This window comes from Nannospalax galili, unplaced genomic scaffold, assembly GCF_000622305.1.
Source record: "Nannospalax galili isolate Female #2095 unplaced genomic scaffold, S.galili_v1.0 scaffold423, whole genome shotgun sequence".
Taxonomy (NCBI): domain Eukaryota; kingdom Metazoa; phylum Chordata; class Mammalia; order Rodentia; family Spalacidae; genus Nannospalax; species Nannospalax galili.
Genome location: NW_008350949.1, coordinates 1,550,219 through 1,571,727, shown reverse-complemented (window position 1 = coordinate 1,571,727; position 21,509 = coordinate 1,550,219). Strand labels below are relative to the sequence as shown.

The 21,509-nt window shown below is 40.6% G+C and overlaps 1 protein-coding gene across 1 annotated transcript in view; it reads right to left on the bottom strand.

Annotated features, from left to right (window-relative positions):
* Hhip (hedgehog interacting protein) overlaps window positions 1-21,509 on the bottom strand; it is a 93,449-nt gene that overhangs the window by 69,088 nt on the left and 2,852 nt on the right. The window contains exons 2-4 of the mRNA XM_008848050.2: window positions 18,085-18,277; window positions 10,572-10,728; window positions 9,690-9,891 (exon numbers count right to left, since the gene is read on the bottom strand). Of these exons, the coding sequence (XP_008846272.1) occupies window positions 9,690-9,891; window positions 10,572-10,728; window positions 18,085-18,277 (552 nt within the window). The remainder of the gene's footprint in view (window positions 1-9,689; window positions 9,892-10,571; window positions 10,729-18,084; window positions 18,278-21,509) is intronic.

The window sequence follows — 21,509 nt, the reverse complement described above, 5'->3', positions numbered from 1 at the left end:
TGTTTCCAGGAACTGCTATATAATTTTGGCACAGATGCTAACACCGTTGCAAAGTATCATTCGAACATGTTTTAAGGAGGAACTGTTGGGATCAGAGTTAACAGTGGTCACTAGAGCTTTCAGGCCATGCCAAGGGCAAACATTCTTTCCTTCTCTACCCTCTTCCATGGTAATAGATGATGATAACAGCTCAGGCTTATAAAGCACCTTACAAAACACAGAGGATTCTGATACAAAGCACCAGCGACAACCAGCAAAGGTGCTGCCGCCTTGATGTTAAAAATCACTGCAGTAAAAAGCTTGACTTACCAGGGCTGGAGAGGTGACTCAGCAGTTAAGAGTACTGGCTGCTCTTGCAGAGGACCAGGTTTGATTCCCAGCACCCACATGGCGGCTAACAACTGTCTGTAACTGCAGTTCCAGGAAAATGACCTCCTCGGGCATTGCATGACACGGGTGCACTTACATACATGCAGGCAGTACATACATACGCATAAAAAATAAAAATAATAAAATATCTTTAAAAATTGACTTACATATCAAAATTTTGTTTACATATTAACTGAATAGTTTGAGACTGAATTTCTAAACTATCGAAAGAGAAGATACTTAAAACATTTTTTTGTCTGGAGGAAGCCAGTGCTTACTACCTTTCAAATGAAAACGTTTTTATTTATTTTCACCGCACATAGCAGCTCTCTTTTCGATGAAGCTTGGTAACAGGAAAGGTAGTTTGTTAGGTCAAAAACTTTTAAAGTGAAGCCAAGTATAGTGGCTGACACCTGCGATCCCAGCGCTAGGAAGGTTGAGTCAGGAAGGTCAGCACAGAACTGAGCTCAGTCTGGGCTACAGACTCACTCGGTCTTAAAAACGAACATAAATAAACAATTGAAAAAAAAAAAAAACCCAACAACTATGAGCTGAAACTGTCTGTGGTCTCCTCCCATGAACTGGAGCTGTGGTTCCCTGCCATGAGCTGGAGCTGAGGTCCCCTCCTGTGAGCTGGAGCTGTGATCCCCAACCCTGAGCCATAGTTCCACATTCCTCTGGTAGTAGGCTGATGGTGGAGCAGACTGGAGGATGGAGGACTTCCCAGTGTTGGGCATCAGTTTCACCCTTCTCGGAGTGGCTGCATCCCCTTGCCCAAGGTCCCAGGTTGTACATGGCAGTGGCTTTGCCCCTGTGTTAGACTTATGCTGAGGACAGGGGAGGTTTTCGTCATTTGCAGTTTCTAGTCTAGTGGGGGCTGATTTTCAAGAACGGACTTCTGATCTGTCTCGACGGTAGCTGTGGTCTTGATACCACACATGGTCCTGGACACCCAGGCCTGGATGGTGGTAGCTGTGGTCTTGACACCACACATGGTCCTGGACACCCAGGCCTTGATGGTGGTAGCTGTGGTCTTGACACCACACATGGTCCTGGACACCCAGGCCTTGATGGTGGTAGCTGTGGTCTTGACACCACACATGGTCCCGGACACCCATGCCTGGATGGTGGTAGCTGTGGTCTTGACACCACACATGGTCCCGGACACCCAGGCCTGGATGGTGGACCTTCTCATTCCCAGGCACCAAGAGGTTTTCTATCACTTTTTATTTATTTTATTTATTTTTTATTACTCTTCTACAGCCCCAGTGCACCTTTACAGGTGCCCTACAGAAAATGTAAAACACCTAATTAAACTTCTAGAGATAAAATCACAGCCTGGGAAGTTAAAAACAACAACAACAACAACAACAACAGATCCACGTCTTAAAATGTCATGTAGTAAAGAAGCCGTCCAGAATGGTGACAGTCCTGTTTTGATGCTATATAAATATAAATTTCTGCTTTCTTTCAACCAGACACGTTTTCTTCCAATGAAAAGCAGAAGTACTAACATTTTTTTTTTGAGGAGCAACTTCGTACGTGGCCTAGTCATCTCTCCATGCATACATGTATGCAATGCTATGCTCCTAACACTGCCTTTGAAAAGCAGACTGTTTCTCACTTCTGCTTTGAATCTTACCATTCAAATAAAAACACACCATCATTTCATGGGCTGCAAAAAAACTGGGACTAAATAAATGACAGAAAAACATAAAAGTTCAGAAAAAATAGAACAGCCCCCAGTAGACTGACAGTGAGTGCTTGGATCTCAGCACGTTTTGAATGCCTGTGATTCTATGTGTGACTTACAAGCACATGAAACCAGGAGTTCCCTAGGCAGGGTTTGGCCCTGCACGCCCTCCGTCCTCTTCCACATGTTCCTAGTATTGCTGGGCACTGGGATAGGGTCTCTCAAGAGTCCGACCTCAATGGGCTTAGTCACCCGGACAATCAGCAGCTTTCAGCCTTCTGTCCTCTCCTCCCCCCATGAGGACAGCCTCAGAAAGCATCTTCTGAAGTGACGATCCAAGTAGACAGAGGGGACAGGGGTCCAGTGACACTTGCTCCAGTGACAGACAAGTCTTTCAGCTCTGTCTGATGTGCAATGCAAGCTGGGAGTTGAGGGTGTGGCCCTCTCTGTCTGCTGACCGCTGATGAGAACCAAGTGGCAGCCAGTGATGCCTGCCAGCTTCCTGCAGGGCTACCCTGTGGGGTCAGGGGCACGCATGCAAGGCCATGTCTGACTTTTGGATCCTTGATAGTGTAAGCTGCTTAGGTGGTGAGGTCATGCTAGAGCACCTTCCGGTGTCCAGATATTTGGAACCAGGATTTACAGGTACACTTTCCCCAACCAACTGAACACCAGATTCCAACATGGAGAAAACAAATAAAAGAAAATAAAAATAAAAGAATAATGAGTAAAGCAATTTCTCAATTAGAATGGAGACTTAATACATTATTTTTACAACTTGATGTCAGGTCAGGTCCGCAAGATGGCTCAGTGCATAAAGGTGTCTGCCACCGAATTTGATGACCTAAGTTCAATTCCTGGGGCCCACATGGTAGAAAGAGAGAACTGACTCCCACAAGATATCCTCTGACCTCCATACATGTGTATACACACACACACACACACACACACACACAAGTAAAAAGAAAAGGCACCCCATTTTTCAAACTCAAGGTCAAGTGTCAGCTCATCTCTTTACTCTGACTTGACAAGTAATAAACACAGTCTGAGTAAATAACAAAAGATACAGGCAAAGGACCTCTGCTGTCCAGCCATCTGCTCTCAATGAGCACACGGAAAGGAGAACGGGGGTGTATACCAGGCTGAGAAAAGGAGTCGCTCCCTTCAGGAAACTGATCAATCAAAATTACCTGGGAAAGCTTCCTGCTTTCCATACTCTGAGTATCTCAACTCTCCATACCCTGATTTAATTTTTGGACTGGAACTTTGAAAGCTCCCAGCATTCTTGAGGACTGCTGGCAGATCATCTCTAAGGCGTTTACCCAGAGGACGTCGGTTCTTAGATTTCAGAAGCGTGATTCAAACCAGATAAAAGCTGAACTTAAATATCTCACATGCCAGGGATCTAAAGACTCTTCTCTTGGAGGGAAATGTTTGTGCTCCCCTGCACTGGGATCAACAGTAACAACAATGTGTGTGCACACGCTCATACAATGAAGAAAGGGTTCAGTGTGTGCTTCCCAGTTTGACACGTGGGCCATCCTTTATTTTTTGTATTCAGCAATGGACTTTCAAATTGTATTTCTGACTCTTTAAATGTAACTCCACAACTTACTTCCATAGCAAAAATTTTATTCTTTAACTTGTTCTTTACATGCTTACGGATAACTGGGATATTATTATCTCTTATATTTTAAGCAACCCACTCTTGCTGTTTGTTAAGTGCCTGCCTCACAAACATGAGAACCTCAGTTCAAATCCCCAGTACCCATATAAGACCCAGACATTGTAGCACGCATCTGTAACCCTGATGCTACAGGAAAGGGGACAGGTGAATCTCCAGAGCTCAGTGGCTGCAAGTCTAGCCAATCGGTGAGCTCTGGGATCAGTGAGAGACCTTGTCTCAAGAAACAAGGTGGAGAGTGATGAGGAAAGACAACTAACATCAACTTTGGCCTCCGCATGCATATACGAACTCCCATGCACTTGTGTATACGTCCACTCTCACACATCCACATATACCCACAACCATATTTGTGCTTTAGCTAGGACCATGTAGAGAAGAGTTGTCCAAATTTCTCAATAATCCGTTATTTGTGGATGCCATTCCCTATGTGCTGGATAGCTTTAGTGTCAACTTGACACACCTGGGTTGAGGGAGCCTCAATTGGGGAATTGCCTCTATTGGACTGGCCTGTGGCCATGTCTAAGGGGCATCTTCTTGATGAGTGATGTGGGAGGGCCCAGCCCACTGTGGGTGGTGCCACCCCTGGGCAGGTGGGCCTGTGTTGCATAAGAAAGCAGGCTGAGCAGGGGCCATGGGAGCAAGCCAATAAGCAGTATTCCTCCATGGCCTGTGCTCCAGCTCCTGCCTCCAGGTTCCTGCCCTGAGTTCCTACCTTGGACTCCCTGATGAACTGCAGCCTGGGAGAAGTAAGCTGAATAAACCCTTTCCTCTCTCAAGTTGGTAGTGGTCAGAGTATTTTGTCACAGCAGTGAAGAAACAGACTAGGACACCCTGAAACACGTATGAGTACTGGTAGAAGTTATGATCAACTGAATTCAACTTGCCTTTACTACGTGTTGTATAGGACTGTCCTTTGACAGACAGATACCAGCTTCCTAAGTTCAGACAGCCTGCTTGTCTAAGATGGTCACAGCTGAGCCTGTTAAGTGTGTTCATGCCCCACAAGGAAGGAAGGGCAGGAGAGGCACAGGGCCCTTATCTTCGAGTACAGCTATAGCTCCTTGTTGCACTGCATGGCCTAAGGGTATATAGACTGGGGAAGCCTAAAGGAGGGGGACTCTCTAACCATTTTATGTGGCTATGGAGAAGCCACTATCCATGCTTGGGTGAAGACTATCCCATGAGGCCTTGCAGGAGGGAGCCCCCCCATTCCTATCAGTAAACTCTTACCCACTGCTCTGAGTAAGCCCAATAAACTCATTGTTTTCCCAGTCTGAAGTTCGGAAAAATTATATCTCAGTTTGTCATTGGGACCAAGGGAGGTGTGGGGGGGGCAGATGTTTTCATGCCATGTGGGGGCTGGGATCTGAACCTGGGTCCTCTGCAAGAGTGGCCAGGACTCTTAACTGCTGAGACATCTTTTCAGGCTCCGCTATATTCATTCTTAGCTGACAATTAGCACAGAAAGCATTCCAGATGTCTTTATAGCCAGCATTGACTGCCATAAACTGGTATAATCAGGGATTGTCCTTCATGCCTGATATAATTTATTCCTAAAGGCCATTAATTAATGTCACACGAATAAGATTGCTACTGTAAGGCTTGTAAATAAACACAAAATGCTTCTGTGAACACATTAAATACTCCTGTACCAAAGAAGCCTGGAAAGTCACTGTGAAACAGGTGAAAACGCTTTCATTTCTTAAATCCCTGAAAGAAAAACTATAAAAATCAGCGGTATCAACTCATAAATCACTCATGAATGTTGTGGCGTCCACCCTATCACACTGGAAGTAGCCTCTTTTAACACCTCCATAGCAAATGAAAGGCAGACCCACGTAGCACAGAATACTTTATCAAGATGTGGTTCATTCAACACATTTAAATATCTACGAAACAGATTCCGATCTTAGCGACAGCATTAGTGTTAAACCCTGACTATTAAAAATACTGAACTTTGAGTATGTCCTATCAGTTCACTAGAATAATAGATTTTGAATTTATTTTAAGCCCCAGAAACTGGAGCTACTCAGGAAACATGGAAACCAATTTTGGCAGGACTTCTTCCTTGATTGGTCAAGCTCTGTAGAATTCCTAGAGGGTTCTAGTACAAGCATCCTGCCTTGTACAATTTTATTACATTATGAAATGCTTCCATGACAGAATAGAATATTCCACTGGCTCTTCCATTCAGTATCCCAAAGACTATGTGTAAATTGAAACAGAAGGGCTTCAAAGAAATTCTAACATAAAAAAGAGCCATCTGTTTTTTACACAGTTAAATTGAAGTAGAAATAAGATTATCAGTTTTATTACTTCTTACAGTAAATTTTCCAGTGTTCTAAGTCCTTTATTTTGTCCACATATATGTGAGGGCACCTGTGTCATGCAATCCCCACGGAGGTCAGAAGAGGGCATTGAATTCCCCTGGAACTGGAGTTATGGATGGTTGTCAGCTGCCATGTGGGTGCTGGGAATCGAACCCAGGTCCTCTGTAAGAACAGCCAGTGCTCCTAACCACTGAGCCATCTCTCCAGTCCCCTAATCTTTTCTTATAACTACATTTGTCATACATATCTTTTTAACACCTACATTTTTCTTAAATATCATTTGAAAGCTATATATTATTTCCTTAATGATTTGAAGATACATTTTAAAGCAAATTGAAATAGTATATTATGGTATATATCATTTCATTCAGTAATTCTCTTTTTATGAATAAATATTAAGGAAATAGTCCAGCAGTCAGGTAATAAACTTGCTTACAGTGGTAAAACTGGAATGATGGTGTCATCTTAAAAGGCTGTACATCTAAAGGATTTAAATGAGCACATTTAAAAAAATTTGTTTATTACTATTATATTTTATTTTATGTGTATGCGTGTATTGCATGCATGTAGGTAGGTGTACCCGTGTCATGTAATGCCTGCAGAGGTCAGAAGAGGCTGTCGGATCCCCTGGGACTGGAGTTACAGACAGAAGTTGCCATGTGGGTGCTGGGATTTGAACCCGGGTCTTCTGCAAGAACAACTAGTGTTCTTAACTGCTGAGCCATCTCTCCAGCATTGAGATTTAAAAAAAAGTTTCATGTGTTTGTGTATTTGCCTCTGTGTATGTATAACACATGAGTGCTGGTGCCCTTGGAGCCCAGAAGAGGGCTTTGGAGTCCCTGGAGCTGGAGTTACAGGCAGCTGTGCCACAACCAAAATGGCTGCTGGGAACCAAACTCAGGTCTTCTGGAAGAATAGCAAGTGGTCTCAACTGTTAAGCCATCTCTCCAGCCACCAAAACAAGATTTTGAAAAAAAGTTTCCAAAATCTTAGAAAAGTCTCAAGATAAGTGGGGGGAACGTGTGTGTGATTTGATTTTAATTTTATGTAAAAGTTACTCAGGCAAAAGGCTAAGAAAAGGTTTCTAGGAAAAACAATTATTCAATTTTAATATAAAAACCAGAAGGAAATCTACCAAAGGTTAATAGTGGTTTTCTTTAACCAGTGGCATCACAGAGGATGATTTGAAAAATATTTTCCCCCCATTGGATCATATTTCCCTTTTATAAGAAAAAAGTAGCTACCGCTAGTGAGCGACAAACACAGGTGGCTCTTCATCTTTGCTCAGGAGCAAATACCACAGCGAGTTATCAGGAGCCACTGCAGACAGTGTCCACCGAACGCAAAGCTACAAAACACTGATGCTTGTTCCTGACTACCTGCTGTAAATTCTAGTGACAAGTTTCATTCACAGAAAGCTGAAACCATTGAGTTAAAAACAAAAGAGTTTCCAAAATATTCTGCATCTTGGTGCCAAAGTTCTTTTCTGTGAAATGTTTCCTTCCTCTCTTTCTTTAAAAAATATTTATTTATGGGACTGGAGAGATGGCTCAGTGGTTAAGAATACTGGCTGTTCTTGCAAAGGACCTGAGTTCAGTTCCCACTACCTACATGGTGTCTAACAACTATCTGTAACTCCAGTTTCGGAGGATCTGATGCCTTCTTGTGGCCTATGTGGGCATTGGACATCATGAGTGCATGTACATACATGCAGCCATTACACTCATACACATAGGAAAATAAAATTAAAAAAAACATTATTTCTATTTTTCAAACAAGTCCTATTATCTAATGCAAGCTGGCCTTGAATTTGGGATCTTCCTGGCTTAGCATCCCCAAGTACTGGGATGACAAGTATTATCACAGAAAAGGTTTACTCTTTGGCGGGGGGGTGGGGGGGATGGAGAGATGGGTCAGTGGTTAAGAACACTAGTTGTTCTTGCAGAAGACCCAGGTTCAAATCTCAGTACCCACATGGCAGCTAACAACTATCTGTAACTCCAGTCTTAGGGGATCCGACAGCCTCTTCTTACCTCTGCAGGCATTGCATGACATGGGTGAACTCACCTACATGCAAGCAATACACACATACACATAAGATAAAAATAATAAAAAGAAAGAAAGAAGGAAAGAAAGAAAGAACGAACGAACGAACGAACGAAAGAAAGAAAGAAAGAAAGAAAGAAAAGGTTTACTTTTTAAATTTTTGTTCCCAGTGCTGAGTATTGAAGCCAGGGCCTTATACATTCTAGGTAAGCATTCTGCCACAGAGCTGTATCATCTCCAGCTCCAAAGGACATATAGTTGATTATATAGTGTGTTCTCCCCCTTCCACTGTGGGATCCAGAGATCAACAGGGCAATTGGGGGGATTGTATGACAAGTGTTTTTGCCAGCTGAGTCAGCTCTCTGGTTCAGTTTTTTTTTCTTTTTTTCTTTGTTTTTGTGGTACTGGGGGTTGAACCCAGGACCTTCTGCATGCTGGGCAAGTGCTCGACCACTGTCAGCCCCAGGTTTACTTTCTTTATACAGTATGTCTAGGTGCACCATCATACCATGAGCCCGAGTGGTTCCAGCTGTACAGCATTACCTGTGATCTAACTGATTCCTTATTCTAACTTCTTTTTTAACCTGCTTGATAGTGAACAGATATTAGGAATGTACCTTTCTCTGAATTGTTTCTTTTGACTTTGGTGGCCTTACTATTTAAGAAGACAAAAATCAAGCAACACATATGTCAGCCCAATTGCCCTGAGTTTGATCTCTGGATCCCACAGTGGAAGGGGGAGAACCAACTCCCAGAAGTTGTCTTCTGCCTTCTACATATGTGCTGATTTCATTTTTACATGAGTCCTCCTTTCGAGTTTTTTTCCACTCAAGAAATTAAAAGGATAACCAGTTCTTTCTAAACCATGCTACTTCTTTGTTTCATAAGCTAAACTAGTCACAAGCAGTTAAATGTGCCTCAACTTTTGAATGTCACAAGGTTCTTTATGGCTTTCTACTGCTAACGCTGTCTTATTTGCCAGAAAATGGACTGGAGGATAGTTTTATTTACACACCTAGGTTATTTGACGTGAGAATTCAAATGAGAAAATAAGCAATGGCCTGCTTATATATTCTCTGTATGTATTCTACAGATGACTAGTTGCAGGTAAAAATATTCACCTGACCTGTAGAAACATTGTACAGAGAAGTCATAGTGTAAGAAGAAAAAACTTTTTTTTTTTCATGACGTGAACAGAAAAGGTGAAATAAGGGAACAGAACTTTCAAAGTAACCAACAGATCTCTTTGTTTCTACTTGAAAATGCTAATGCACAACACTAAGTGCTATGCCCATTAATTAACAGTTAAAAGCAAATGTTGCTTTGAATATGACCACTACAGAGGGAGAGCACATCTGACTGCGGTGCTCAGTCAGCCAGCACACAACAGAGTTTAACAGCGTTGCCCTTTCAGCCACCGTAATTACTGTTCTTTTAGGTTGTCCTCTTATTTCCCCTTCAAAATTCTTTCTTTTATGACAAGAAATACCTTCAGTGAGGAAGAGAGCATTAAAATGAAGCCGACATAGCCATAGCAAAGAGAAATAAGATGTAGAAAGCTAACCTTTATTCCACTCTGAACAAGTTTGTGAATGTCCAAATAAGGCTCCTTGAAAATGTCTCCTTCTGGGGTGAGGATCTTCACGTAGCCCTCCTTTTCCAGAATGAAGAGCCTGTGGGAGCCATCCCCACTGTTCACGGCTCCGACAGGCTGTCGAAGCCCGCTCACAGCCTCTTGGACACAGAAGCAGTTGTGTTTGTGTTTTCTAAACAAATCGAAGAAAACCAGTCAGCTTTTCCTGAGATGAAGGTGCAAGCGTTCGCACTCAGCATATTTTCCGGAATTTTCTTCCCCGAAGAACAAATGGTTTCAGAAATCATGAAGGGCTGCTAACGCAAGCATCCTATTCTTTTCAGGGAGTCATTTAAGCTCTTTTCAGTGGAAAAGAATAAGATACCCTTTCCTCAGAAAGTAAAAGTGAAAACCCAAAACATGTATTCCAAAACTTCATTAACTCATCTCTCAATGACTGTAATTAAAATGGTTTTTTCACAGTGATGAACTCTCATAATAAGGCACTCAAAGAAAAAGTTTTAAGACGTATTTATTTTTTTAAAAATATGATTTGCTAATAATAATTGTGCTGAATATTTCCACAGTGCCATATAGCTAACAACAATCATAAAATTCAAGTCTAACACTATGCCTATAAAATTCCCCTGAGTCACAGGGAAGCCAAGCTCATAACATAGGATTAGCAGTCTAAGCATTAAAGCATTTAAGCTATGATTTTAGAGGAGCAAACTATCAAAAAGAAAAAAAGAAGAAGAGCTCAGAGCACGTGGACTCCATAGCCCCGAGCACAGCTGCAGCCAGGTGAGGCTCAGTCAAAAGCCCTGATTGGTACTTTTGATTTACGAGTAAAGAACATTGATTTGTACCGACCTGCTGATCTCCTCCACTCTCTCATATTCTTCCATCTGGTCCAAGTAGTTAGATGCTGGTCCTCTGACTTGTTTTCTTGGGAAATCTGGAAAGCACAACCCACCATCTTTTCTGGCATAGTAAAAGCAAAACTCATCAGCAGTTGTTTGAAGAAAACCTTTAAAAAATGTAAAAAGACTCATCAGAAACATGAAGTGTTCTAGCAAAGGCAGCTAATTTGAAAGATGTCATATGGTCAAAGAGAATTTTTAGAAAGTGTATGAATATTCAAAGGGAAAACTAGACTGTGATAAAAGAAAAGGAAAAAGTGAGCAGGAGGATTGGGATTCCCTTTCCTTCCTTAACCAAAACTTGGTAATGGCTGTAAAACTGAAATCCTCTTGTGATGAGTGTTTTTCAAAGTTTTTTTTATTATGTATGTGTGTGCCTGTGTGAGTTTATGTGCACCATGTGAGTAGGCCAGAAGAGGGTGTCAGATCCACTGGAACTTGAGGTACAAGTGTTTGTGAGCTGGGTGGGTGCTGGGAACAGAATCCGGGTCTTCTGCAAGAGCAGTTAAGTACTTTTATATGCTAAGCCAGCCCTCTGACCCTGGGTTGAGTACTTTAAAGGCTATTTGAATGCCTGTGATACACACACAGTGTTAATCTTACTAGGTTTTTATTCTTTATTTTTTTATTATTTTTATTTTACATATATGAGCGTATTGCCTGCATGTATGTGAGTGCACCTGTGTCGTGCAATGCTGCGAAGGTCAGAAGAGGGCTTCGGATTCCCTGGAACTGGAGTTAAAGATGGTTCATAGCCGCCATGTGGGTGCTGGGAATCGAACCTGGGTCATCTGCAAGAGCAGTCAGTGCTCTTAACCACTGAGTCATCTCTCCAGCCCCATTTAAAAAATGTTTTTAAATTTTTTATTCTTCCTGGGTTTTTAATCTTAAAGTTACTGTGTGGTGACTCTTCTCAAACTTTCTTTCTCATCACAGGTTATACTTATGAGCTTATCTCATCACTAATTAGTAGAGTGTCAAATAACTTCCTGAAAAGAATACATTATGACCAGAAAAGAAATAGTCTATTAATTGACAGTTGTCCTACTGCAAATCACAAAGTATTAAATAACAAATATCTGTTAAGTTACGACCAATCTTTAAGTGCAATCTTTAAGCAATACATTGATGCTAATGAGGCCTCTGATTTCAAATGTGTTGAAGCCTTTTCTCTGCACTTTCCTCTAATGAAAAAATGTATTTAAATGATCCCTTCTATTTTCTCAAGCAGAAAAGCTGACACACTGCTGCACAAAACCGAAATTACACAACAGATCTACTAAGCAGGAGGCGAAATAAAGGTGATTTTTGTTTTCCTGCATATTAAGATCTGTGTGGACATACATGAGTATGCATGCGAATGAAGACTAGAAGTCAACATGTGGTGTTTTCCTTGTCATTACACACCTTATTTTCTGAGACAAGTTTCTCACTGAACGAAGGCTGATTCTGTGAGACTGACTGGCTGGTGAACCCCAGGGATCCTCCTGTCTCAGCCTCCTAACTCCGGGATTACAGGCACATGCCACAGCACCTGGCTTTTTATATGGATGCTGGGGATGGAACTCAGGCCCACATCCTTATGTCACAAGTACTTTACTGACTGTGCTATTCCCTAGCCCTCAAGGATTTTTATAACTTAAGTACAACTGTCTTTGAATCTGAAATTAAAAGGCTTTATGGTTACAGGAAAGAGGAAAGAAAATTTTGGACATTATTTTCAGTTTGTGTTAATAAGATGCTTTCTTGTACACATGAATAAGTTCACTGCTATATTCTGACGGCTTCTGCTTTAAAGATACGCTTTTACCAGAATCAGGGCCGAGGATATAATTCAGTGGTAGAGTATTTGACCAGCACACCTAAGGCCCAGTGTTCATTCTAGCACTGCAAACAAGCTCACAGAAAACCCCACTTCTTGTTTTTACCAGAGTCAGCCTAGACTAGAGTCTGTGGTGACCGGAGATCCTGTGAGGCTGTCTGTCACCTCATGTACTCCTTATAGTAGAGTTCTGGTTTTTATATACCAAATTAGACTTATCATATCCCCTACTAATTTTAGGATCAAAGCTCCAGGTAACTTAGTTGGAGTTTAGAAGTTATATAACAAATTCAGGTTTAGCAAGAGCTTCTAAAAACAGGATTTTAGGCTCTGCCAAGTGAGGCTTATCAGTGAGTTCGAAAGACACTCAAAACTCATTTCCCAGTGAGCTTGACCTCGGTCAGCTCAAACGAGAATCCCACGTGATAAAGCTTGATGTACATTTTGGCTTCACTTTTGAGTGAAATGTACCACCCTTAAATTGCTGACAGAGACTCTTCAAGACTAATTTCCGCCCAGGCTATTGGGAAAGATCTTGCCTTGGGGAACCAGGCCAGGAAGAGTGCATGCCCTCCAGAGAGTGTGCAAACATGTATGCTGGGTATAGGAAAGGAGGTCCGGTAATAGAGGGGTGCTCCTTAGGAGGCCCAAGCAATTGGGAGGTTACCTTCCTTTGAAAATATGCCAACATTAGATACAGAGAGGAACAAAGTATTCATTCAGCTTCAGCAAGTCACTACGAAAGATAACTTTACTTCTCTCATTCTTCAATGGCTAAGCACTAAGTCTCTGAGTAAATATGAGAAAAAGAAAATGCAAGTTTGCCTCAAAAGCAATTTCTGTATTCCATTATCAGTCTGCAAAACAATACCATCTTTTAAAAAATACCTTTTATTTATTTATTATTTATTTATTTATTTATCTTTTTATTATTTATTTAGAGAGGTGAATATGTTGTGTGGGTGCACAGTTGCCATGTTGAGATCAACTTTCGGGAGTCGATCCTCTCCTTTCACTATGAGGATTACAGAGATCAAACTCAGGTCTTCAGACTTGGTAGGAAGTTTCTTTACCTGCTGAGTCATCTTACCAGCACCCAATACCATCTTAAGGGGAAATTAATATTCAAAGTTGTAGTTGATGTCACTTTAAAGGGCCTTATAAGCTGTGGGCAGCTATTAGGCAATGCAAATTCATTTTCAAATAGAATATCTTAAGATTATACTAGAATGTATCTTCATAAACTTTGTGGTTTCAGAGGTCTTTGGACAAATTAAAAACAAAGAAACAAAAACTCAGACCATTAATAATGAATTCCTCCTAGCTTTCTGTAAAATATAGGCAAACTGAATGATCTATGTGTGCCAGAGGGAACCAATTCAGAAGACATTTGCATAGGACATGGCATTTTTCTTTTTACGATGTAGACATACAAAGTATATAATACATTTTTCAATCAATATTTGCCCTTAAATGATCTCATTTTGTTCATGGTAATGATAAATATGACCTATTTGTTGCAAAGATCTAGAAAGAACCTGGTTTTAGGGTACTGGGCCAACATTTATTTCAAGGAAAGACATATTATACCTAATGACGATCTTTTGTTTATAAGAACCCACTGAAGAGCATTTACTGAAGGTATGCGCTTACCCAGCCTGAATCACCACAGTATGGTGAGGTCTACAAATGCAGGGATACACTGAATATTCTTACAGATCTATGTGGTAAATTCCTGATTATTTAGAAGTTACATAACAATTCAGGGACATTTTCTTACATGGCAAATTCAGCCCTGCTTTCCCACAGAGCACCCTATAAAACACCAATCTGGAAAACAAATACTCCCTAGGGAGTATTCTGTGCTCTAACTTTTTCTCAGCATGTGTTCTAGAGAAGTTATTTTTCCTCATTATATGTTCATTCATCAAGACACCAAAAAGGGGAAGAATTCCTGATTCTCTGCTCTCAAAAACCTTTCCCAGAAGGAGCAGTGGCTACTGGTGTATCCATCCTTTCCCTCTGGCCTTTTCTCCCTGGGACTAATAAGACACATGTGTTAGATATCTGATGGAGTTAAGACTGGAGAAACTCAATGGACTCAAACCCTTGACCTTGGCCTCATTAGCCACAGGATTAAACCAATTGAACTAATTGGGTGCAGACCTTTCACACTGCTATAACCTACTGCTGGGACATGACCGTCTAGGAGTGATAAAAATCATTACGGTAATAGGTATAAAGAATGAACCAGGCAATAGATGTCTGTTATAGTCTTTCTTCAGAGTGTATTACACCAACTTTAATGAACAGTTAATTCAGGGAAAAGAAAAGACCTATGACATTACCCAAATGGTTTGTATGCTATCACAGTGTACTTTTAGCAACAGAGACATTTTAAGAACCAACTTTCTTAGGAAAGTTCACAAGCAAAGAGTATTATGATTAAGAAAAACTGTAGTGTACATTCACTTTTATTGCTTTTAATCTCTTCTAGTTTTCAGGAAAATAAGCAGACTGTGATTCTTTCCGAATTTAAATTTCTAGAATGAGCCATTTTTCAGGTTATAAGAATATTCTACAGTGACCATGCTTTTATGAAGCTGCAAAGAGGAGCAAAAAAATACACTGTGTGTGTGTGTGTGTGTGTGTGTGTGTGTGTGCATATTTTGAATAATATGGGGCAAATGAAGAAATTTCTGGAATTACTTTCTCTTGATCCCTCTCAACATTTTCCTTTTATCAAGCACATTCCCTAGGGTCCCTTCTTCAAGATTTTGATGTGTAGAAAGAAACCATTAGTGAGGGCCTCTGAGATAGGCTGACTAGTTTCTTATAAAAAAGAATCTCATAGTAGTTATTTCCCATAGTTGTGAACCTCAAAAAAGAATAAACCATAAAATGGACTTAAGAAGGTGAAACTATTCCAAACTTGCTCTTATAATCATTTCTAAACCTCCATTCCAGAAGTCTAAAGAGACTTCTGTGCTAGAGGCAGGGGCTGATGGGAGGGATCCAATCTTATTCATCACACTTTAGGAAATCGTAACCTACCTGCCAGGGATCAATCTGGCCAATAAATCAAAGAACATAAATGATGCAAAGAGTGTGTTATTACAACTCACTTTGCGGAGAAGTATTTCAAATGATTTTCAGCATGTGACTAAGAAGGGCAGTCAGTCCCCTCTGCTTGTTGCCGAAGCCTCCCCAAGGCAGACCCTCACTGTGCCTTCCACCTCTGGAGTGCGGCTTTCATCTGGTTATCTTTCAAGGCAGCCTGGGTGGCCCCCAAGAGCACTTGACATCTTGATGCACTTCAGCAGTTTTACATATACACAAACTTTGTAGAAAAATAAATTTGTCATTCGTCACCACATATGTTGATCTGGGAAGTGACGTGTTTGCAGTTCTGGATTTGAACTGCTTAATGAGCTCTCTCAATTGATCTTGTAGACTTGTTGTGTTATTTGGGATACTAAATAACTTTGGATATGTAAAGACCTCCGTGGGTGTGAATTTATTGTGCTGCATTTCCTTAAAAGTGATAACATTAAATGAAGACGCTAAGTGCCTATAGCACCATGGATGTATGGTTGTAAAGCAGGAGGTCTGTAGCAACCCTGCTGGTTTCCAATCTCTTATCACCCCTCTGCAGGCCATCCAGGCTACTGTGAGCTGTTGCACTTTGGGAGAAGGAATGTGATAAAGAGGAAGAAACAGCTAGTTTAAGAAAAGTCAGAAACACGGCTTCAGTTTATGAAAAACGATAATATTTGTGTATCCAACTGGGTTTAGATACATACCATGCTATACCCAGAGGTACCAAGAAACCTAAAATATTTATCATTTATAGGAGTGGTTTATTAGGAATTAAAAAAATGTATATTTTGGTGGGTCAGAAAAATACTAAGATGTATACAGCAGTTTGAAACAATTCTCTAAGTCATATTTTACAGTTCTTTAAGTTGATGCTTTAGACACCGTTTAGTTTTATCAACTGCGTGCTGCAGCAGATTTGTTTGTGTGACTCAATCGAGCTAAACAGAATCTGCCTTGTTAAACTATGTTCTTCCTCCATGTTGATTCTTGCAATTGAAGAGGCAGCTACAGAAGTTATAAACCTTTTTTGATGTGTGCGTGTGACCATGTTTGTCAGGGGTGGGCAGAGGTCGACCTTCAATGTCTTCTTCACTCACTCTCCACCTGATCTTTGGAGGCAGGGTCTCTCACTGAGCCAGCTGGTCTAGCCAGCTCCTGTGATCTGCCTGTCTGTGCCCCTTGCCTCAAGGTTACAGATGTACAGAACCATGAGTTCTTGGGATCTGAACTCAGGTCCTCACGCCTGTGTGGCACATGCTGTGCTGACTAAGTCATCTCCCCAGCCACCCAAGTTATACGTTTTTGATGGTGCCCTTCATTGATGTTCGGAATCTATGTGTTTATTAGCGTCTGAAATATGATGGTGATCAGGGAGGTGTCTTTGTGACACCCTGTGCAGAAGAATGTCTGCAGCTATTCGACCATCCTCATTGTCCAACTTTGATTAAAGCAGGAAGACTCTCCTGGGGTTCAGCTTTACTCCTCTGTAAGAAAGGACTCCACTCTTTGCATGTTTCATGGTGTTTTTGAGGCTTCAATTAAGCATTTTATGTGAAGGAGCTTGGTAAGATGTTGCTTGTTTGGGATTCCTAGTCAAGCTTTATTTAAAGAAATATTTCAAGCACCAGTGAGCATTCTGTATTCCTATATTGGCAGCTGCCTTGATATTGATGCTGTTAAGTAAAGAAGACTCCAAGAAGAAATCCGTATTGGGGGTGGGGGTGTAATGCAGGGGCCAGAGCACTTATGTATCTTGTGCAGAGCCCTGGGTTCCACCCTTAGTACTGAGAGAAAACAAGAAAGAGGGGAAGGAAGGAAGGAAGGAAGGAAGGAGGAAAGGAGGGAGGAGGGAGGGAGGGAGGAGGAGGGAGGAGGAGGGAGGAGGGATTTGAGACGGCCTCCCTGTAGCCCCAGCTTGCCTGGAACTAGCTATGTGGACCAGGCTGGGCTCGATCTCACAAAGACCCACCTGCCTCTGCCTCCCAAGTGCTGGGATTAAAGGCATGAGTTACCATGCCTGCCTAGGAATGACTTATGTTTATAAGCTACCTGGGTTCTGGTCCTTTGTCCCTGCAGCTGTGGACACCAGCACAGCCTACTTCACAGAACTTCTGGTTTCATCAGGAAGGGAGAAAGGAAGAGGGAGGAAGGAGGGAGGGAGGGAGAAAGGAAGGGAGAGAGGGAGGAAGGAAGAGGGAGGAGGGAGGGAGGGAGGGAGGGAGGAAGAGGGAGGAGGAAGGGAGGGAGGGAGGAAAGTTGTACTGATCATCCAATGTACAGAAAGTTTATCACCTGTATTAGTAGCTTAACAAGAAATGTAAACCATTGCAACAAAACTAGTGTATCACTTGTTGACTGAAATTGTAACACTTTCATAAATAAAACTTAAGTCTTTAGAAAAGTTAATTATGAAGTAAAATAGGTCTTTTGGAAGACAAAATACATTTTAAAACTCTTGTAAACAAGCCTTTAAGAATAGATATCTTATAAGGACGTTTGGCAATGATTTAATGTACCCATTAAAATTTTTTTTTTTTTTTACCTGGAATATGGCCTCGGCAAGTATAAAAGAATTCTTTGCAATAGTCTTCACAGAGCAGTGGAAGTACTGGGTCCCTATGGAGGACTTCTCTCTCAGGTGCATGGAACAGGCCCTGGGAACGTGGGGAACAAGGGGCACATCTGATTTCCTCCAGCAACTTCCCACATTCTGTGTTGTTGGTAGCAGAAAAGATCTGAAAGCCATAAATCAGAAACAGGTCTTGTTAGTCATGAGAAGAGTCAGGGTCCCCCTCTTTTCAATAATGGAAGTAGAAAAGTCTAATTCAGATGAGAGAATTACTGTGTCACAATACAAATGCTTTTATAAGGACACAAGTTATCTTTGAGGCAAGTGTGGGGAAACAGTGATCAGGGAGAGACACATTTAAACATACAACATATATAAACATACAAACCCTTCTTGCCTTTGCAAATCAACCTCAATGAATCTGTCCTTCTGGCATGAAAACTTTAAAGATATTTATAGGCTGCTGAATGTTCGATTGCTTTATTCTGCCCCAAAGCATATACTGAATCATATTTAACTTAAAAAGTATAAATATCTGTATTCAACTGTACCTAAAGTATAAATTTTAAAGACATGGCTTATTTACGTCTTAGATGAAAATCTATTTCCTTCCTGGTGTTCCTGATGTGATCTTCTCCAAACTGTACTTAACAACATTTTTTTGCAAATTTCTACTTATTTCCAATTTGCATGTGGCCCAAAGAAAGTTTTCAAACCTGCCTTTATGTTGAACTGAATCAAATAGGTTTAAAACCCATTTTTATTATTCATTATATCTTAGCCAGAAAAATTTTCCTAGCTAGCTCCTTAGGTATGTTATATGCATGAATAAACACAGAGTTTAATGAAAGTGCTTTTGTACATTAGTGAATTTCAATGAAAGGAAAAACTTATTATTTTTACAACAATATCTCTTATTTCAGTAAGAGCAATTTAGGAAGACACTGCAATTTACTGAAGTTGGTAGTTGGTAATAGGATCATCTTAGTACCTAGTACTAACTTAGAAACCTGACTTTAGGAGCCCCTTTCATAAATATAGGGAGGTAATATCAGTACAGTACAGTATCTGGGAAATGACATTAGTATTATCCAAACTAATCATTGATTTTTTTCAGACTATAAAACATAATGTGAATTTTATACTGTTTTTATCACTGCTTCAACTTAAATATTTCTTTGGAGCTATTCACTAAAACTAAAAGTGTGAGATTTTATAAAATTGTTTAAAACAAATATTTCTTTTACATGTTGAGCTAATGTAAGTAAATCTTAAGGAACAAGGCTTGAAAAAATCATATTGAGCGTTGAACAGTCTGATTGAGGTCACTCTAGTTCAGAAAAAAATATAACTACTTACAACATTCAAAACGTATTAATCATAGTTATATTTATATTTTAATTTTTATCAATTTGTTTAAATGACAACTGCCTGAATGGTTGAAGTTTTGTAAAAGGAAACATATTCCAGATGCTTAGAATTTGCATTCCAAGGATGTTTTAAATGTCTTTTATTGTCAATGCTCTGGCAGGCCTGGCCAGATCTATTTAATATTAATAGTGTTCAACTTGGTTCTTTTTATTTATCATATAGCTATCCTCCAGGAGCTAAACAACTTCAGGGAGCTGAAGCTACCTCTCCAGCTGCCTGAGCCCTTTGCTTTTATGGTGACTATGCATGCTTCTTCCTCCTCCTCCTCCTCCTCCTCCTCCTCCTCAGCCTTCTTTTTTAATTATTTTAACAAAATTAGCCCCATGTTACATCCTCCTCCTCCTCCTCCTTCTTTTTAAATAATTGAAACAGAATGAGCCCCATGTACACTTTCCCAGCTGCTATGCAGGGACAGCTTGCTTTTAGTGCCTAAAGAATTTTGTCTTTTACAATTTTGGAATGTGTCCTGCCTGTAAGATCCTTCATCAAAAGTTTCACAAATAGGTTTCAATAAATTATCTGAAATCAAGTAGAATATTATTCTTTTTAAGGTTTCACGCTGTTCTGGCCCAGCAGGATGGTAACATTTTGCACTGTGTGAGGTCTGCAGTGTAAACACCTATTTGAAGATAGATAGAGCCATCATTCTGGCTTTGGTTTCAATGAACCAATAGTCTTACTGAAGTCAATTAAACTGACTTGAGTCCACGCTACAACACTGCTTTAGACAGATGAGAACTAGTGTGTGAGGGGGGGTGGTGATTTTTTTCTTTTTTCCCTCCTAACATGTCTGTGTCAGGCATGCAGGTCCTTCACTTTATGTCTGACAATGCCATGAATCTTAAAAAGAAATTCAAGCTAATTTTCTCTTTCCATTTTTAAAAGCCAAATAAGAAGTCATCAAGTTATAGTGGCTTTGACTAAATATACTTTGGAAATCACGTAAAACTCCTAAGCATTATTGCAGCATGCCTAGTAAGGACTGGAGCTGTTGCTGAGTAATCTGTAACATCTGGCCGTTCATCCTTTAATCTTCAGCCACAGGAAAGTGAAATCTACAGGAGAAAGGCAGGATAAATGTTGGAATACAGAATAAAGCTTACTGCTATAGCTTACCAACAGAGAAATGGGTGACAGAGACCCTCTGTATTCCTCTTTATTTATCAAGCAAGAAAACAAAGAGGGTAAAAGGCACCCACGTGGGTTCGATGAAGGAACAAAAGGGGAGAGAAAATATAAGACAGTATATTGAGATGTCTCCTTAACATCACTTGGTCCACAAAAAAGTTATTTCTAAAAAATCATATGCCTACAAGATTGTTCAGCTGTTGGGTAGAACACATGCGCCCCAGGACTATAGTGCTGGATTATGTCATTAAAGAGTTCAGTTTCAATTTTAGGCTAATATGTAAATAGATCATTGTACTAAGGCAGCTGTTAAAGGGACCCCAGGATGAGTTATTTGTTTAGTTGGATGTGTTCAACAATAGCCTTTGTCCCTGAAAGAGCCAGAGCAAACAAATGATTGTAAAAGGGCACACTTGAAAACAATTACTTCTCACCCATTCCTTGACAGCTTTGGCTGTGAAACCACCCAAGGCAGAGAGAGAGCCTATGCCTCTGTGGCTACAAGCTAACTTTCAGAAACAGGGGTATTTCGGTTGGCTGCAGATTCAATTTGGCTAATGGGAATTAGATCCTCGTAGCTTGCTGTACTTAAGTGCTGCAGAAATTTTGCTAAGACAATATAACTTCCTAAATTTTGGCATCACTTATATGTTATGGTAGCTAACAATCTCATTATACCACACAACCACACTATATTATTAATATTTACAGAGAACTAAAACATAAGAACATAGTATCGTGTCCAAGGAACTGAACCCAATGCTAGTTCACTGAGGAAAATTTGTTAGTCTAGAAACTGACTTTAACTGCACACTCAATCTTCTGTCTAGTTTGTTACT